At 42.7% G+C, this 14,552-nt stretch overlaps 1 protein-coding gene across 1 annotated transcript in view; it reads left to right on the plus strand.

The window, feature by feature from the left end:
- Positions 1-14,552, plus strand: part of bnc2 (basonuclin zinc finger protein 2) — an 87,906-nt gene that overhangs the window by 42,605 nt on the left and 30,749 nt on the right. Inside the window, exons 2-3 of the mRNA XM_079160275.1 lie at positions 4,479-4,581; positions 5,944-6,179. Coding sequence (XP_079016401.1) covers positions 4,479-4,581; positions 5,944-6,179 — 339 coding nt within the window. The remainder of the gene's footprint in view (positions 1-4,478; positions 4,582-5,943; positions 6,180-14,552) is intronic.

Consider the following 14,552-nt stretch of genomic DNA (forward strand, 5'->3'; position numbering starts at 1 on the left):
GAGATAATATCTTGTGGGTGGAAGAGAGGACAAGATGCTCCCAGTGTTTTACAGTGACCCTAAGCAGAAACAAATTTAAATCTGAAGCTGCTGCTGCAAAGACGCACACATATGCGCATGTACACACAGGGTTTTCATTTAAATCTCGGCTTTGCTTAACTCACCAAACAAGAGATGCGGTCTGTGGCTGTGTGTTGAACATGGTAACGGTTTCAATTAAAGTAGGAGGAACAATACCCGACCAGCATCTAGCAGCTGTCTGGGTTGGCTTTTCCACTGCACACTGTCAAGGGAGGATACAGAGAGGCTGAAAGGGACTAGTGGTGTTTTAGTGGTGTTTTCGGTGGCATAATGTTACAACGTCAACTTTAAAATATGACAGGGTAGTAAAACAGTTGTACAGGATAGTATTTTAGGAGCACAATCAGTTCTATGGCTTCATACTCTCTGTGTTTGTCGACCTCTACACATGCTGCTTGGGACTCATTTGCATGTGATTCTGGGCCATGTTGCCATGTCTTTCCCAGTCTGTTTAAAATCCATATTGGACCCGACTGCAGGCTGAACCCATCTTGTTCTGCGGCTCCTCTTTCCTGCAGTTCTTCAGTCCATCTGTCCCACTAACAGTTTTTTAATTGAGAGTCCTCCCCAGACTGATGCTGGCCATTGCTGACTGTCAGTGTTTATACAATTGGGCTGGGACAGGGACTGTGAGCCAAGCAAAACATCCATGAAACATCAAGCCTCCAGCTAAACAAAGTCCAACAGTGAGACACACACACACTTGAGCCAGATAAGGGTAGAACGTTATGCTTTCTGAACGCAGCTAGGTTAAGCTGTTGACCATAGCGGTAACGCGGCAGCTGTGTGAGAGTGTTGACTGTTGTCTAGCTCTAATTACTACAGCATTGTGGGATTTTCTTCACTCGCTAACAACTTTCACTTTCTAGCTGCTCATTTTTCTCGAGATTTACGAAGTCACACACACTCGCTCACACACACCCCTCTGTCCTATTCCTCACCGCTTTCCTCTTTCGTTGGGAGCCAAAGAGGAAACCCTGGCGAGACGCTAGCACAGTGACTAATGCTGTGTATCTGGCCGGGCCTCAGATAACATAGCCTCCTCCCCTGCCTGCTGTGACAAATATGTGCGAGTGTAGCGGTGGGATCCGGGCCCAAGCATGTCCCTGATCCGGCTCAGGCCAGACACAGGTTAAACCACGGCCAAATGCAGCCCAGAGCCAAGCTGGCAACAGAAGCAGAGTAGTTTTGAGTACGTGAGAATCATGAGAAGTCTTGATGATGATTCTGTCTTACTTGTTTCCTCTGACAAGCCACACAGGCAGGCAAACTCTTGATGATGTTGCTTTTGATGGCCATCTTTGACACATCCGTCTGCTGCCTCTCTTAATAAAACGTTTGTAATCAGTCTGTAGTCTTTCATCTTATTGCGTATGATCAATTCTGATGCCGTCATATCACAAACATTTCCCATGTTGCGGTTCTCTTACAAGTTCCTAACTGAACGTGGAACAGTGCGCAAATGAATCCCAAGAAAATAACAGGCACAGTACGTCCTCTTCCCTTCCCTTTTCTCCCGTCAGCGCCTCTTCAGTTGAGGGGGCTTGCTGCTTTAATGCTCCTTAATGCTGCTGTCTGCTTAATGGGCCAGATATGAGAGGTGCTGCTAGCCAGCGTAATAAGTCAGTGATTAGAGGGCGCCTTGTCACAGCAGCAGCCCCGCAGACAGTGGCACGCTCTAATTGCCGTATTAGACGCCCCTTAACTATCTTGTCAGCTGTCAGACCCGAGCTCATAAACAGCAGAGGTGCATTTGATTTTTCCAATTGTTTATTTCCATCTGCTGCCGCACAGAGAGGTAATTAGAATCGGGTTGTGTTGTGTGACATCACCGTGATAAATTTGGGTACTCCATAATAGAGTTTGCAAAAATCTTTGAGTTCTATAAAGGGGGAATTCGTCTGTGTCAAAATTTCTGGTATGGAATCGCAACTAATAAAAATGAATTGACGAATTATTTTAGTTCTTAGCATTATTGAAGGTTTCTAGAGAGCAGTGCAACAGCAGTTTCCTGACCATTTAAGTTCAATTTAAGTTAAATACATTATAGATGCATCCATAATCCATAACCATAAATTAAGATCTGGTGACATGATTGTAGGCTACATTGTGGGTATATTACATCGTGACAATATGTAGTGGGAAACTGCATTTGATTGTGAAGAACAGTATAATAAAACAGCTTTCTGAGTGCAGCCTGTATCGGAAAGGTCACAGGTTTGACCCATCCCTGGTCAATGAATGTCTGCTACATAAGTGTCCTTGAGTTGAACGCTGAACTCACTTATTGCACGTTGCTCTGGATAAGAACATCAGCTCAGGTCATAACGTCTGTACACTCAAAACTGACACATGGCGTGTAATCCTCACACACGGTGAGGATTGCCGTGCGTGCACCTGGAGAGCTTAAAAATGGTGTAAAGTCAAATAATATCAGCCTCCTGTCTCATCCGGTGTCAAACAGTGAGGTGACATGGTTAGAAGTGGGGTAATTTTGTGTTTAATCTGGGATTAGCCCATGTTCACTTTGACACCTCCAGTTACTAATCTGGTTTACGACACCTTAGGGCGAGCAAAGGGGGGGGGGGGGATTCTGATTCTGAGTGTACGGTCCCTTAGTAGATTATGAGTGAGCTGGGTTTTATATCCTGAATTACAGGATATTGGTCTAATCCACAGACTAGGTAAAGCCATTTCCTGCTGCTAAACACCAGAATGAGCTCTCGGGTCAATACTGGTGCACATAAGGAAAAGAACACAACTATTCTGTCACCTCTAATCGTGCATTGACCTCAGCTGTGTGACGTAAAAGGCTGATCTGTGCTGCGGATCCTGTTCTATCTGGAAGTGCTGATCGACTGTTTCAGACATTGTGAAATATAGGTTGCTGGCGCAGACATGGACTCCAACCTACGATCCTCTGTGTGCACGTCTGTGTCACATTATTGTCGCACCGTTTCCTTATAAGAATAACAGCGAGACAATATGTGATAGCATATTTAGTACGGATTGTAAATTCATAAAGTGTCTCTTATAGCTCTTATAAGTAGCTTTGGTGCGAGGACAAGCACCTTGACATGGATCTCTACGAATAGTGCCGTCGCATACAAATGTGACACGTTTCCTCAGTACTGGATTATTAGGATTTTCCTGTGAAAATAAATAGGCAACCACTCACAGCAGTCACCTTGTACACTACACCCTAACTTCCTGCCTCAAGCATTCCTAACATTTTTGCTCTGTAATTTTAGTGATTACAGATTTCTTTTCTTTTACAGCCTAAATAACTAACACCCCTAAAGTCATTCGCCACTGACTCAACAACATATGTGCCAAATGTAAAATACATTATCCTTATCGAGTGGAATTGCTCTTTATTATACCAAGCTATTAACTGTTTCATTCTAACATCAGCAGCCAACACACTAGCAGTACATGTTTAACAAGGAAATACAGTATTTGATTTTAAAAAGAGAGACGTGTTTTACGAGTGAAACGGGTCCAATATTTTTACTCCATCAGCAAGGTTTGCTGCACAGATCCTCCAGCATCTGCAGATTCTCTTTGAGGCAGTTTAGGTTTGCAGGAGTGTGACTATCTTTATCCATCAATTCATCTTGATAATGTAAAAAAAAATGTCTGATAAACAAAGGGCTGCCAGTGCTTATTAAGATTCATGTTTCTAATTCCTTTTTCTTTTTTGACTCCTTTTATTCTGTCTTCTTGTTTCTCCATGTCGGTGTAAAATTTACGGCTTGCAGCTGCTGCGCTTGTGATGATAGAGCTGTATTCATTTGTGTGGATTTCTGTATATACCGTACATTTTCTCCCTGCTGTACAATCTCTTTATTGTTTGAAGAATGTGAAACATCATCCCGCTGCAAAAAGCACCTGGATTTCTGTTAGAGTTTTTAACAGCCCTTGATGAAGGCTTAGGCAGACGATGCATTGTGCTGTACTGAGTTGCCCTCGTCAAAGTCTGGACACTTAACCTCTCACTACTAAAAGCTTCCCGGGGTCAGACTAAGTGCAGCTCCAGTGTTGAGTAATGGAGCCTCAGTCAAAACAAGTTAAATTTCTGCATTTTTAGGAGGGGAAGTCCTTTGTCGGTTCATGAACTCTGGGAAATTACAGTATGGAGCAGCACATTCATGCATTGGAATGAAATAGCAGTTGGGAAATTTGTTGGGTGGTTTGGTGGCTGCAACTGCTGATACGTTTTCTTTATCACAATTGTCACATTTTTAAGGAAGTGTGATCATTTGTCCCTGTGCTTCTTTCTTTTGTATTTACGACTGTTAGCTGATAGCTGCTCATTCTCAGTCCTTGCTTTATCATCTCTCCTCTGTACTTGAGCTGTGATTGATGTGGATTTGTCTATTTTTCTGTCTCTGCAGGCCATTCGCTGCACACTGGTGAACTGCACATGTGAGTGTTTCCAGCCAGGCAAGATTCACCTACGAACATGTGACCAGTGCAAACATGGCTGGGTAGCTCACGGTGAGTACATTCTTTGTTAGGGTGGCGGGTTTATCTGAATATGGTTTCATTAAAAGGACCTTTTTACTTTAATTACAACACATGCATCTCAAATGTTTTGTTTAATTTTGTATTTACTGCAGACAGTATCTTCTCTCTGTCGGTTGTGAATGTACTCAAATCCAAATGTTTTCACTCATTTTCCGTAGTAGAAGAAACTTTGCTTTCATTGTCTTGTTTTTGCACCTTTTTGCCAAAAAAACAACAACTAAAAAAAATAAAACAAAACAACCACTAGACAGATGGAGACGCGAGAGACCACACCTCATGAGTTTTTCACGCGGGTGTAAGAAAAAGGGAGAGGAGTCAAGAAAGTACAAAGAGAAGGAGGAGGGTGAAAAAGAAAACACCTGTTTGGCCTGCGTCTGCACGAGAGTGAGCCATGGGCCCTTCAGCGGATCGCACAAGACCCCATTGACTATTTTTTAATCTCTCCCTCTGAACTGTCAGGCGCCCATCTCTCCTCTCCCCCACTTTTCATTTCATGTCGGCATTGGCAGAGACTCTGACAAGTAGTTCTTCATTTTTTATTATGTTCGTGTCTGGCTGCGCTGTGTTGTCAGGCAAAGCACTCGTCAGCAGGAAAAAGCCGTCCCAGGATCAGAGAGAGAGACCCAACCAGGTGTCACCCAGACAGACTGGGGGGGGAGGGGGGGGGGGGGGGGGGGGGGGGGGGGGGGGGTTTGAGAGAGAGGGAGTGAGACAGAGAGGAAGAAAGAGAGAGTCGACCAGGTGTCGCGCAGACAGCCGGAGAGGAGAAAGAGGTGACTGAGGTTGCGATACAGGGGGCAATAACAAAAAACCCGACATGCACTCACGATTAAGCTTTACGGACGACTTTCTTTGAACCTTTGACTTCATTGTGCCCCCACCCACCACTTCTGAAACCAGACCTACGTCCTTGAATTCATAGGACATAAACCATTTGAGCACACACCTGATTAGAAATAAATAAATAGGATAAAATAAGTGTAGCAACAAGAAATGCAAGTCCAGCCACAAACGGAGAAGAATACGATTTAAAACAGTTTGGCTGTAATGGAGGTTTGGAAGCAAATAAAAAGGGAGATGTAAGAGCAGCATGAATGGAAAAGAGAAAGAGATTAGATTAGATATAAAGAATGGCAGATAATTACATTAGTGTCATTGCTTTTATCTGATTGATATGTTCTTATCAGCTAGTGCTGACTGCGCAGTAGCCCCCGAAAGAAGATTTGAGATGAGAAGGAAACTTGATAGTCATTGACTGTTCCTGTCTGGCTGTGTGAGTTTCCTTTTTTTTTTGTTTTTGTTTCTCATTTTGTCACCCGGTGATTCACGCAGCTCTGGACAAGCTCAGCACCCAGCACCTGTACCACCCGACCCAGGTGGAGATCGTTCAGTCCAATGTGGTGTTCGACATCAGCAGCCTGATGCTGTACGGCACCCAGGCCGTACCCGTCAGGCTCAAGATCCTTCTCGACCGCCTCTTCTCCGTGCTGAAGCAGGAAGAGGTGCTGCACATCCTGCACGGCCTGGGCTGGACCCTCCGAGACTACGTCAGGGGCTACATACTGCAGGTCAGTGACCAACATGCATGCTACACATGTAAAGCATCATATAGGTTTAGTTTAAATGTCAAGACCAAATATTGGAGGTACATCCTCTATACTTATGCACAAATGCATCCATGCCCATGCTTTTATTTGCCGGCAATTTGCGATGTTTTTTGAAAGTGGGAATAATGTACGCAGTGATCACTACCATTACGTCTCACCAAGTGCATCTACAAATTTCTCCGGCATTGCAGTTATTTTGAGAGGTATTGATCACAAGCACAATAGTGACAATCTGAGCCACTTCAGTCCCATTGCCCATCCATTTTCCTCACATTTTCCCTGCTTTTACTTCTACTTCAGTCTGCCCTGCCCTGTAAACACTATGCCCCTCCGCTGGGAAAGGAATAAAAAAAAAATAGAATAAAGAGGAGAAAAAATGTCATGCCAGCAAACTATAAAACCACTGTAGTGCGTTTCCTCTCTCCATCTATCCTTCCCTCCAACACTCCATCCCATGTAATTGCAGTCAGACACATTTCTCAATCAAAGGTACGGAGGTTTTGGTGTTGAAACCCAAACCAAAGTGTTCCTGAATGAATTAGTTAAGAGCAAGTGAACATGTGCATGTGGTTAGTGTGTGTGTGTGTGTGTGTGTGTGTGTGTGTGTGTGTGTGTGTGTGTGTGTGTGTGTGTGTGTGTGTGTGTGTGTGTGTGTGTAGGTGTGTGTGTGTGTGTGTGTGTGTGTATACGTGTGTCTGTTGTGTGCACATGTGCTTATCTGTATGCGTATATGGTTGAGTGTTCCAAGAGTGTAAGTGGAACAGCATGGTGAGGAGAGGGTGGTTTGTATGTGGAAACAGCTTCTGTGAGTAAAGCGCTCGCAGACCCAGTCCCGTTTTCTTAAAGTCTTTAAGAATACACGCACACACGCACGCACACACACACACACACACACACACACACACACACACACACACACACACGCACACACACACAAAATAAACAATAGCAGCCCAGCCGTTATATGGAATTACATGTATATAGAAAACATGGTTTGCCATTTGAGATTACAATTTACAGTTAATAAAAAAATTTTGAGTAAAAATACATTTAAAAATTATAAATATCAGAAAATCTGGTAAATTAAAGAAATATCATATACTATAATATTACCAGTCATCAATTTATATTTTTCAGTAATATTAACTAGTTTGCTCCATTTTTACATTCAAATTACATTTGCTTATTTTTCCTAATTGAAACAAAAAACTATTTAATTATCAATACAACCGTTCAGAATCTTTTTGCCTAATTGACAAATGGTTTGTTCAAATGTCTGAACCCAAGATGATCCTCAAATGTGTTGTGAATCTAAAACCCCCAAATATTAAATTTGAAATAATATGAAACACAGACAAGCAGCAAATCTGCTTAGAATATTTAATACTAAAATAATAATCAATCATCTAAATTCTTGCTGGTTAATCACTTTTGACAAACTAATTAATCGACTAACAGTTTACGCTCTAAAAAAAAAAAGAATTTCAATATTTTCCCTGTTACTAAACTAAACTAGACACTAAACACAAATGTGCAGAGTGATACGGCCTTGTATTGAGCTACCATCGGAGCACCGTGGTTCTCATAGTCGTAGCCTCTGAGTTTATATCAGCTGGCTCTAATAGTCAGCTGGTGGGAGCATCGTTGCTCAACTGCTCAGCCTCATGTCACGCTACTGGCTAAATCCTCTAGATCTCCTCAGAAGGGCTTCAAAGGGGCCGCGTGCCGGCGAGAAGCAGCCAGTCACTTAAGGACAGTAAGTAGTCATTGTACGGCCCTATTAGCCTGTAAGTAGCTATGAAATTCAATCATCTTCCTCGAGCCTCCGGCCAACGCTTTGTGTAAGGCGTTTGCCCCACCACCACCATGCCGCGTTAAAAGAGAGATGAAATGAGTAGAACACTATTTCAGACGACAGATAATACGTTGTCTTTTTGATTTTGACACCATTTGATGATAAATTACTTTACCGTGATCCTAGCGGTTAAAAAACTCTCACTTGTACCGATTTAGAATTTGAATAAAAGTGTTTTGCTATTTTAATTTATATTGTAATGAGGTATGCTATAAATCACTATAATTATACATCAAATACAGCACCTATTTCTAAATTATATTCAAAAGACGCCTCACTTACAACACATTTCACTTTTTCTCTTTGTCCAACCCCCTTTATTTCTAAACATTTTCTCTGCTACTATGTCATAATGTGTCACAATAAGTTTAGATTGAGAAAGAACTGTGTGTGTGTGTGTGTGTGTGTGTGTGTGTGTGTGTGTGTGTGTGTGTGTGTGTGTGTGTGTTTGGTGCACTGCGTTTGCTGGGTGTCAGTGTGTATGGGTGTCAGTGATGCGCCAGAGAACTCAGGACATCGAGCTGACAGAGTTTACCTGCAGCTCCTCTGATGCCTGACCACCTGAATGTATGCAGCGCAGGAAGGAGGGAAAAAAAAAACACACTTATATTCGACCAATCAAACGGAGAAAACCCCCAGAAAACACAGACACAGCTTGGCATCAGTATTCTGCCTTCAGACCAACACATGATTTAAATAGCTGGCAGGCCTACGGAGTAGTCATATTAGAAAAGAGAAGGCCTCATTGCTCAACATCACGTGTTCCACCCCCATCATGACACCGTTCTACTCTCAGTGCTTTTGTTTAGTGAAGTCAATGCCAGCGTTTGTGGCACCGACTGATGGTCAGCCTACTTCTTCTTATCTTCATTTATGTTCTTCAAGTGTAAATCACACAGCTGCGGAAAAAAACGACTTTGTCTTTAGTGTTCACGGTGATTTTGGTGCTTCCCTCTACGGTTGCCACGTTATGTGCTGCCTCCACCTGGACAGGATTAGATCACCAAAAACTGTTTTCTCCCGATGAGGATATTTAGGATATCTCCACACAACACTCACCCGCTCCTTCTCATCACACGCAGCATGAGTACTTTACGTATACATAGATGTACAACTCTAGGCAACCACTCGTGTTTTGCTCATTGATATCAGAAGCGTCAGTGCTGTCTCATCACCACCCTGCCTACCATCGCATTTTGGAAAACCATCATCATTACTTTAGTTTAGATTACCTGCAGAATAAACTCTCCACAGTAAAGTAATACTACAAATATGTCACCATAGCGTTTAAGTTTTGATTTACAGAAGGAATGAATTCACGTCAACCTCTGAGATACACTTTGCCCTCTTCCGTCCTCACTGACATTCACTGCATGCCATTCGCAAACACATTGTAGAGGTGTGACTAAATATGCGTACACTGTGCAATTTATCTTTCTAATAGGCTCCTTTAACTAAAGAAATGAATCAATATTATTAAACATGCAATGGCTTATCAAGCGGTTGGAATTTTGATTTGTATAGGAGAGGAATTATATATGACATCAATAACCATTAAATTGAATGATTGTCTTTCTCTCCCTCTCTTGTCCTTCTATACACCGTTTGAAGCCTGACCTTCAGTCCACAAACTGCTCTCTCGTAGCATTAACACACTTGTACACCAGCAAATCCATACAGCCAGTTTCTGAAGTATTAAACATAAACAAATGTATGCACGCAGGTTTGTTTACCCGACCACGCATCTGCACAATAATATAATGTGTCTAGCTGTATCTAAGTTCCTAATAAACACATTCTTGCCGTCGGAAGAGAATAACTCCCTCCTGTCATCACATTTTCAAGAGTTAAAAAGTTATTTAATGACCTTTGCAATGTCCGTTACCATGGCAGTAGTTGGCTCGTTTTCTGTGAAATATTCTGAAAACTCACACAGCCAACTTTACTCAAAGTCTGACTGCATACACATCTACATTAAAATATGCTTCAATAATATTTAATCTGCACATATGGTAAACGGACTTGAAAATATAGCCTTTCTAGTCTTCCCGACCACTCAAATCACTTTACACTACATGTTAACATCCACACAGACACTGATGATACGAGGTAGCAGCTGTCCATCAGGATGTAAACTAATGCTTATTTACACACACTGATGGTACGGCCTTCAGGAGCAATTTGGGGTTTAATATCTTGCCCTATATAGTCTACCTGAAAACAAAACCAAACAAAAAGGAACAGAACAGGCGTTAGCATTTGGCTGTTGACAGAAAATTACCTTGAAATATAATTTACAAAGTACAATATGTACAAAGTAAAACAGCCTTGCTTTAAGGCTTAAGACTATTTATTTTCCACATTATCTAAAGGCTTTAAAAGGCTTGTGTGAGTCTGAGAGGCCAGAGAATTATCTCAGTAATGAAAAAATGACAGAAAGGTACGTGCGTGCTATTTTATTCTACCGTCTTCACTGCATTATGTCTCCGCTATTTCACCCCTGTCCCCCTGGCTGAAGTTCAATCCGAGGCATTATGTGAACAACACAGACACATTTGTTTGTTGCCAGAATTCCTTGCCCTTCACTTTGTCAGGACTTTCACCTTCTCCACTCCTCAGCCCTTCATCCCTTTCTCCCTCCCTCCTTCTACTCATCCCTCTCTCCTCTCCCGTGGTTGTTTCCAGACAGACCCATAGCCAATGTGCACCAGATGCCCTCCCACCTCCACCCAATCCCGCAGCCTGTCACTGCTCACTCCCCTGTTCGATACAGACAGATGGAATTGCTATCAGTACTGGCTCCTCTCTCTCTCTGTCTCAGCTCTGTCTCCCACACTCCACACTGTCTATTTTGCCTTCCTCTTTCTTATCCCTTACCAAGTGAAAAATAAGTAGAGAGAGAGAGAGAATGAGTGGAAAGAGAAGGAGAAGAGAGACGCAGCCTTTTCAGCCAACATATGGACCGAAGCCCTGGGTTTTCCTGAGCGACATTCTCAGTAATGTTCTGTCCTTGTAGAACATTGGGCTGCCTCCACTTTTATGAGATGTGGTTTTCCTGACTCCACACGGCTTCCAGGAGACCCAGATGGAACCGCTAACAACCCCCACCGCCGCCACGCAACCACACGCACACGCACACACACACACACTGTACTCACACAAACAGTCTTAACCCTAATTGCACACACACTCGGTGGAAGGCTTATTCAAACTATCAGGCGCGCACACACACACACACACACACAGCCACAAAATCACGCTCGTCTAACATGGGCTTTGTTTCAGTGGCAGATGCCTGCGCATGAGGGTGTGTTTAAAGTCATTAACATGGCAAAATAATCTCCTTACATTCCTGTTATCTACTTATTGGGTAAATATATTGTTTTCTCTAACGAGCATGAACATTGGTGGTAGTTTTGGAGAGCCATAGGGGGGCTGTGCTGTTATTAAAGAAAAAAAAAAAACATGTGACTATAATGTTGTACATGTGTACTTACACATGTGGAATATGAGATGTAATTACATGGATTAGGGTGCAACAGCGTTTGTGTAAGACAGGAAACCATTTCCAGTTGCAGGTGGGTCCTGAGGCCTTAGTGAAGGTACCACTAGGCTTCTCTACAGTGGTTTAGAAAGGTATTTATTGAGTTAGAGTCACATTTCAACATTTCTGTCTTTTTCTTCCCCCCTCGTTGCACTCCCCCTCCACATTTTCTGTCTCTCACTCTGTCAACTGCGAAGGGCACCATATCTCTTGATCCTCGCCTGAGAAACTTCCATTTTAGGTAGTCAGGTTCTGTGCAACAACATTTTTTGGACACAATCCCCTTCTCCAATCTCCTCCATACGGCACACTTGTAACCCCTATTTTCCTTCTGTCCTCCTCTCCACCCTCCATCACCTCCCAGTGCCTCCCCTTCTCTCAGAACCTGTTTTCTGTTATCACTACTTAATGCCTCACCCTGGGAGATGGACGGGGGAGAAAGCATTCTCCTAAGGTGGAAATTCTTGCGTTCATATGGTTATGATTTGGTGGGGAGGTCAGGCTCGATCTTTGCTGGAAGGCTTACGGTTGGCTCTGTGCTGGCCGTGCTGGGCTCCAAGCACTTCAAAGAGGGCCGGTGGACTGAATCAAGGTGATTCTTACCGCCCTGCGCAAACACACACACACACACACACACACACACACACACACACACACACACACACTTGTCCTGCCTAACACTCTTAAGGGTGTCTTCTCCCTTCTTATTCTCAATCGCTCTTCTAAGTAAGCCAGAGATAAAAGAATGTGATTTCAGATTAGAGGATGAGTCAGAGAGAAGTAGAGAAGCATTATTGGCAGGGCATTAAAACCATTTGATATCATAACCAATTTCATGTTTAAAAAAACAACAACACTGCTTCATCAACAACAAATATTATGTACCATATCATAAAAACAATCTAACAAAATCATGTAATGTTAACAGAATTTGCAAGCCTCTTCACGGTCACTTTTTTTTTTCTCACAGCTTGCAAAGCTCACAGCCAGCTCCTTACACAAAGTCCTGCCCATGCCAAATCCTCAGTCCCTCGCTTGTGAATCCTGAACCCGATCCTCAAATGAATTCAAGCTGGAGAAGCAAGGTTATGAGCAGGTTACATTGTATGCAGGAATTTGGGGAATAATTCCCCTTATATATATTGGATTTGGCAGGAGGTCTGAATTTTACCATAGATTCTACAAGGCCTCAGAAGCTGCTGCAAGTTTAAAATTGGGAAAAAATATTGCAACAATAGCAGTTTGGTTTGCACATGCTATCAAGTGGAGGTTGAGAAGAAAGTTGCTTCAAAAGAGAGTAAGTGAAATTATTATTTTAGGGTCCATCTTTTCACTCTAAATCTCCATGTCTTATTCCTTTTGATCAGCAGAAGTGCATTTGTTGTTCTGTGTATTTCTGTTTCTTTGGCTACACAGAGGCCTGAGGTGAAGTTTTGCTGACTGATTCTTTTTTATCAGATAGCTGTCAAGGTGTTCAGGTAATATCAGGACAGCAGATGCAAAACAGAAGTGTGTGCCATAACTGCTGGTGCATGATCATACCCTTATGTTTCTGTGCCATGCGTTAACATCGTTTAATCATACGGCCCTTTGTCATTTTTACACCATTCAGTTCTCTGTCTTCAGCAGAGAATTGAGGTTGTTTTCTCACTGTGGGTACTCTGATCTTTACATTGCTATTTCAAAGTGACACCATTGCTACATTACAACATTCAACACTGTGATTCTCTTTACTCAAATCAAACACTCACTGTGGTTCAACACTTTACCGTCAGCCTCATAAATGTTTAGTATCATCTGGCTTTTTACTAACTGCACACACACACACACACACACACACACGCACGCACACACACATATACACTCGCTATACAGTGTAAGACACGTATTATCTTTCCCTGCTAGTATGCACACTGTAGTCTTATATTAAGGGAGTTATTCACTGATTAAAATCCCAAATTTGACTTTAATATTATTACATGCAGAACAGGCCTGTAGCAGCAGTTCATATACGGTCTAGGATCATGGATGCTGCATCAGAGAATGTGATACAGAGCCAATACACACGTCAATTTCTCCTCAAGAGACACTTAAGTAATTACACCACATTTGAAAATCCCTTTAATGCATCCATTACATGCTTGGTGGCCACATGTATATTTAAAAATGTTATTCAAACCTAAGATGGGGGACCCCATATCTGGTCAAATTTAAAGATCATGAATATTATATGCCAAAACGTATGAGAGTGAGAGGCGTGTGTGTGTGTGTGTACAGGGGATGCTCTAATAAAATCTGATTGGAGGGTTGACATGCTGTGCAGGGCAAACATGGGAAGTGAAAATGATATGTTTAACATACATAGTCAGGTCTAGCAGCTCCCATGGGATCCTATAGGGTTTGATCAAACTGCACTCCGCTAGGCTACACACACACACACACACACACACACACCCCCCCCCAGTATATGAACGCCACCTTCTTACCCATTTCCCTCTCAAATCCCCATGATAAAGCTGACTTCAAAGCCTCATATCCAATCCTACAGCTTTAGATGCTGGTTTGATTCTCTGGCTGCATCTCTTCCCATGGCCCCCACTCCACCCCAACACACACACACACACACACACACACACACCTACACACACACACACACACACACAACCGTATTCACTTTCAATCTATATCTGAGAAAAGCAGCTATCTCTGTCAGCCTCATGGTGTCTCCAAATGTAAGCGAAGAACAGGGGCCACCAGTGCTTTTCTTCTCGCCTTTAAGTTCCACTGGCATGTCATAATTAGAATAAAAAGGAATATTCTCCCTGTATTAATGGGTGCTCTCTTTCTCCTCATCCACTCTGAGCACCCTGTTCCTCCCTCCTCCTCTCCTGCTCCATATGCACTACACTGATCAGTGTAACGGGATCTCTGGTTC

This window comes from Pholis gunnellus (assembly GCF_910591455.1).
Source record: "Pholis gunnellus genome assembly, chromosome: 5".
NCBI classification, from domain to species: Eukaryota; Metazoa; Chordata; class Actinopteri; order Perciformes; family Pholidae; genus Pholis; species Pholis gunnellus.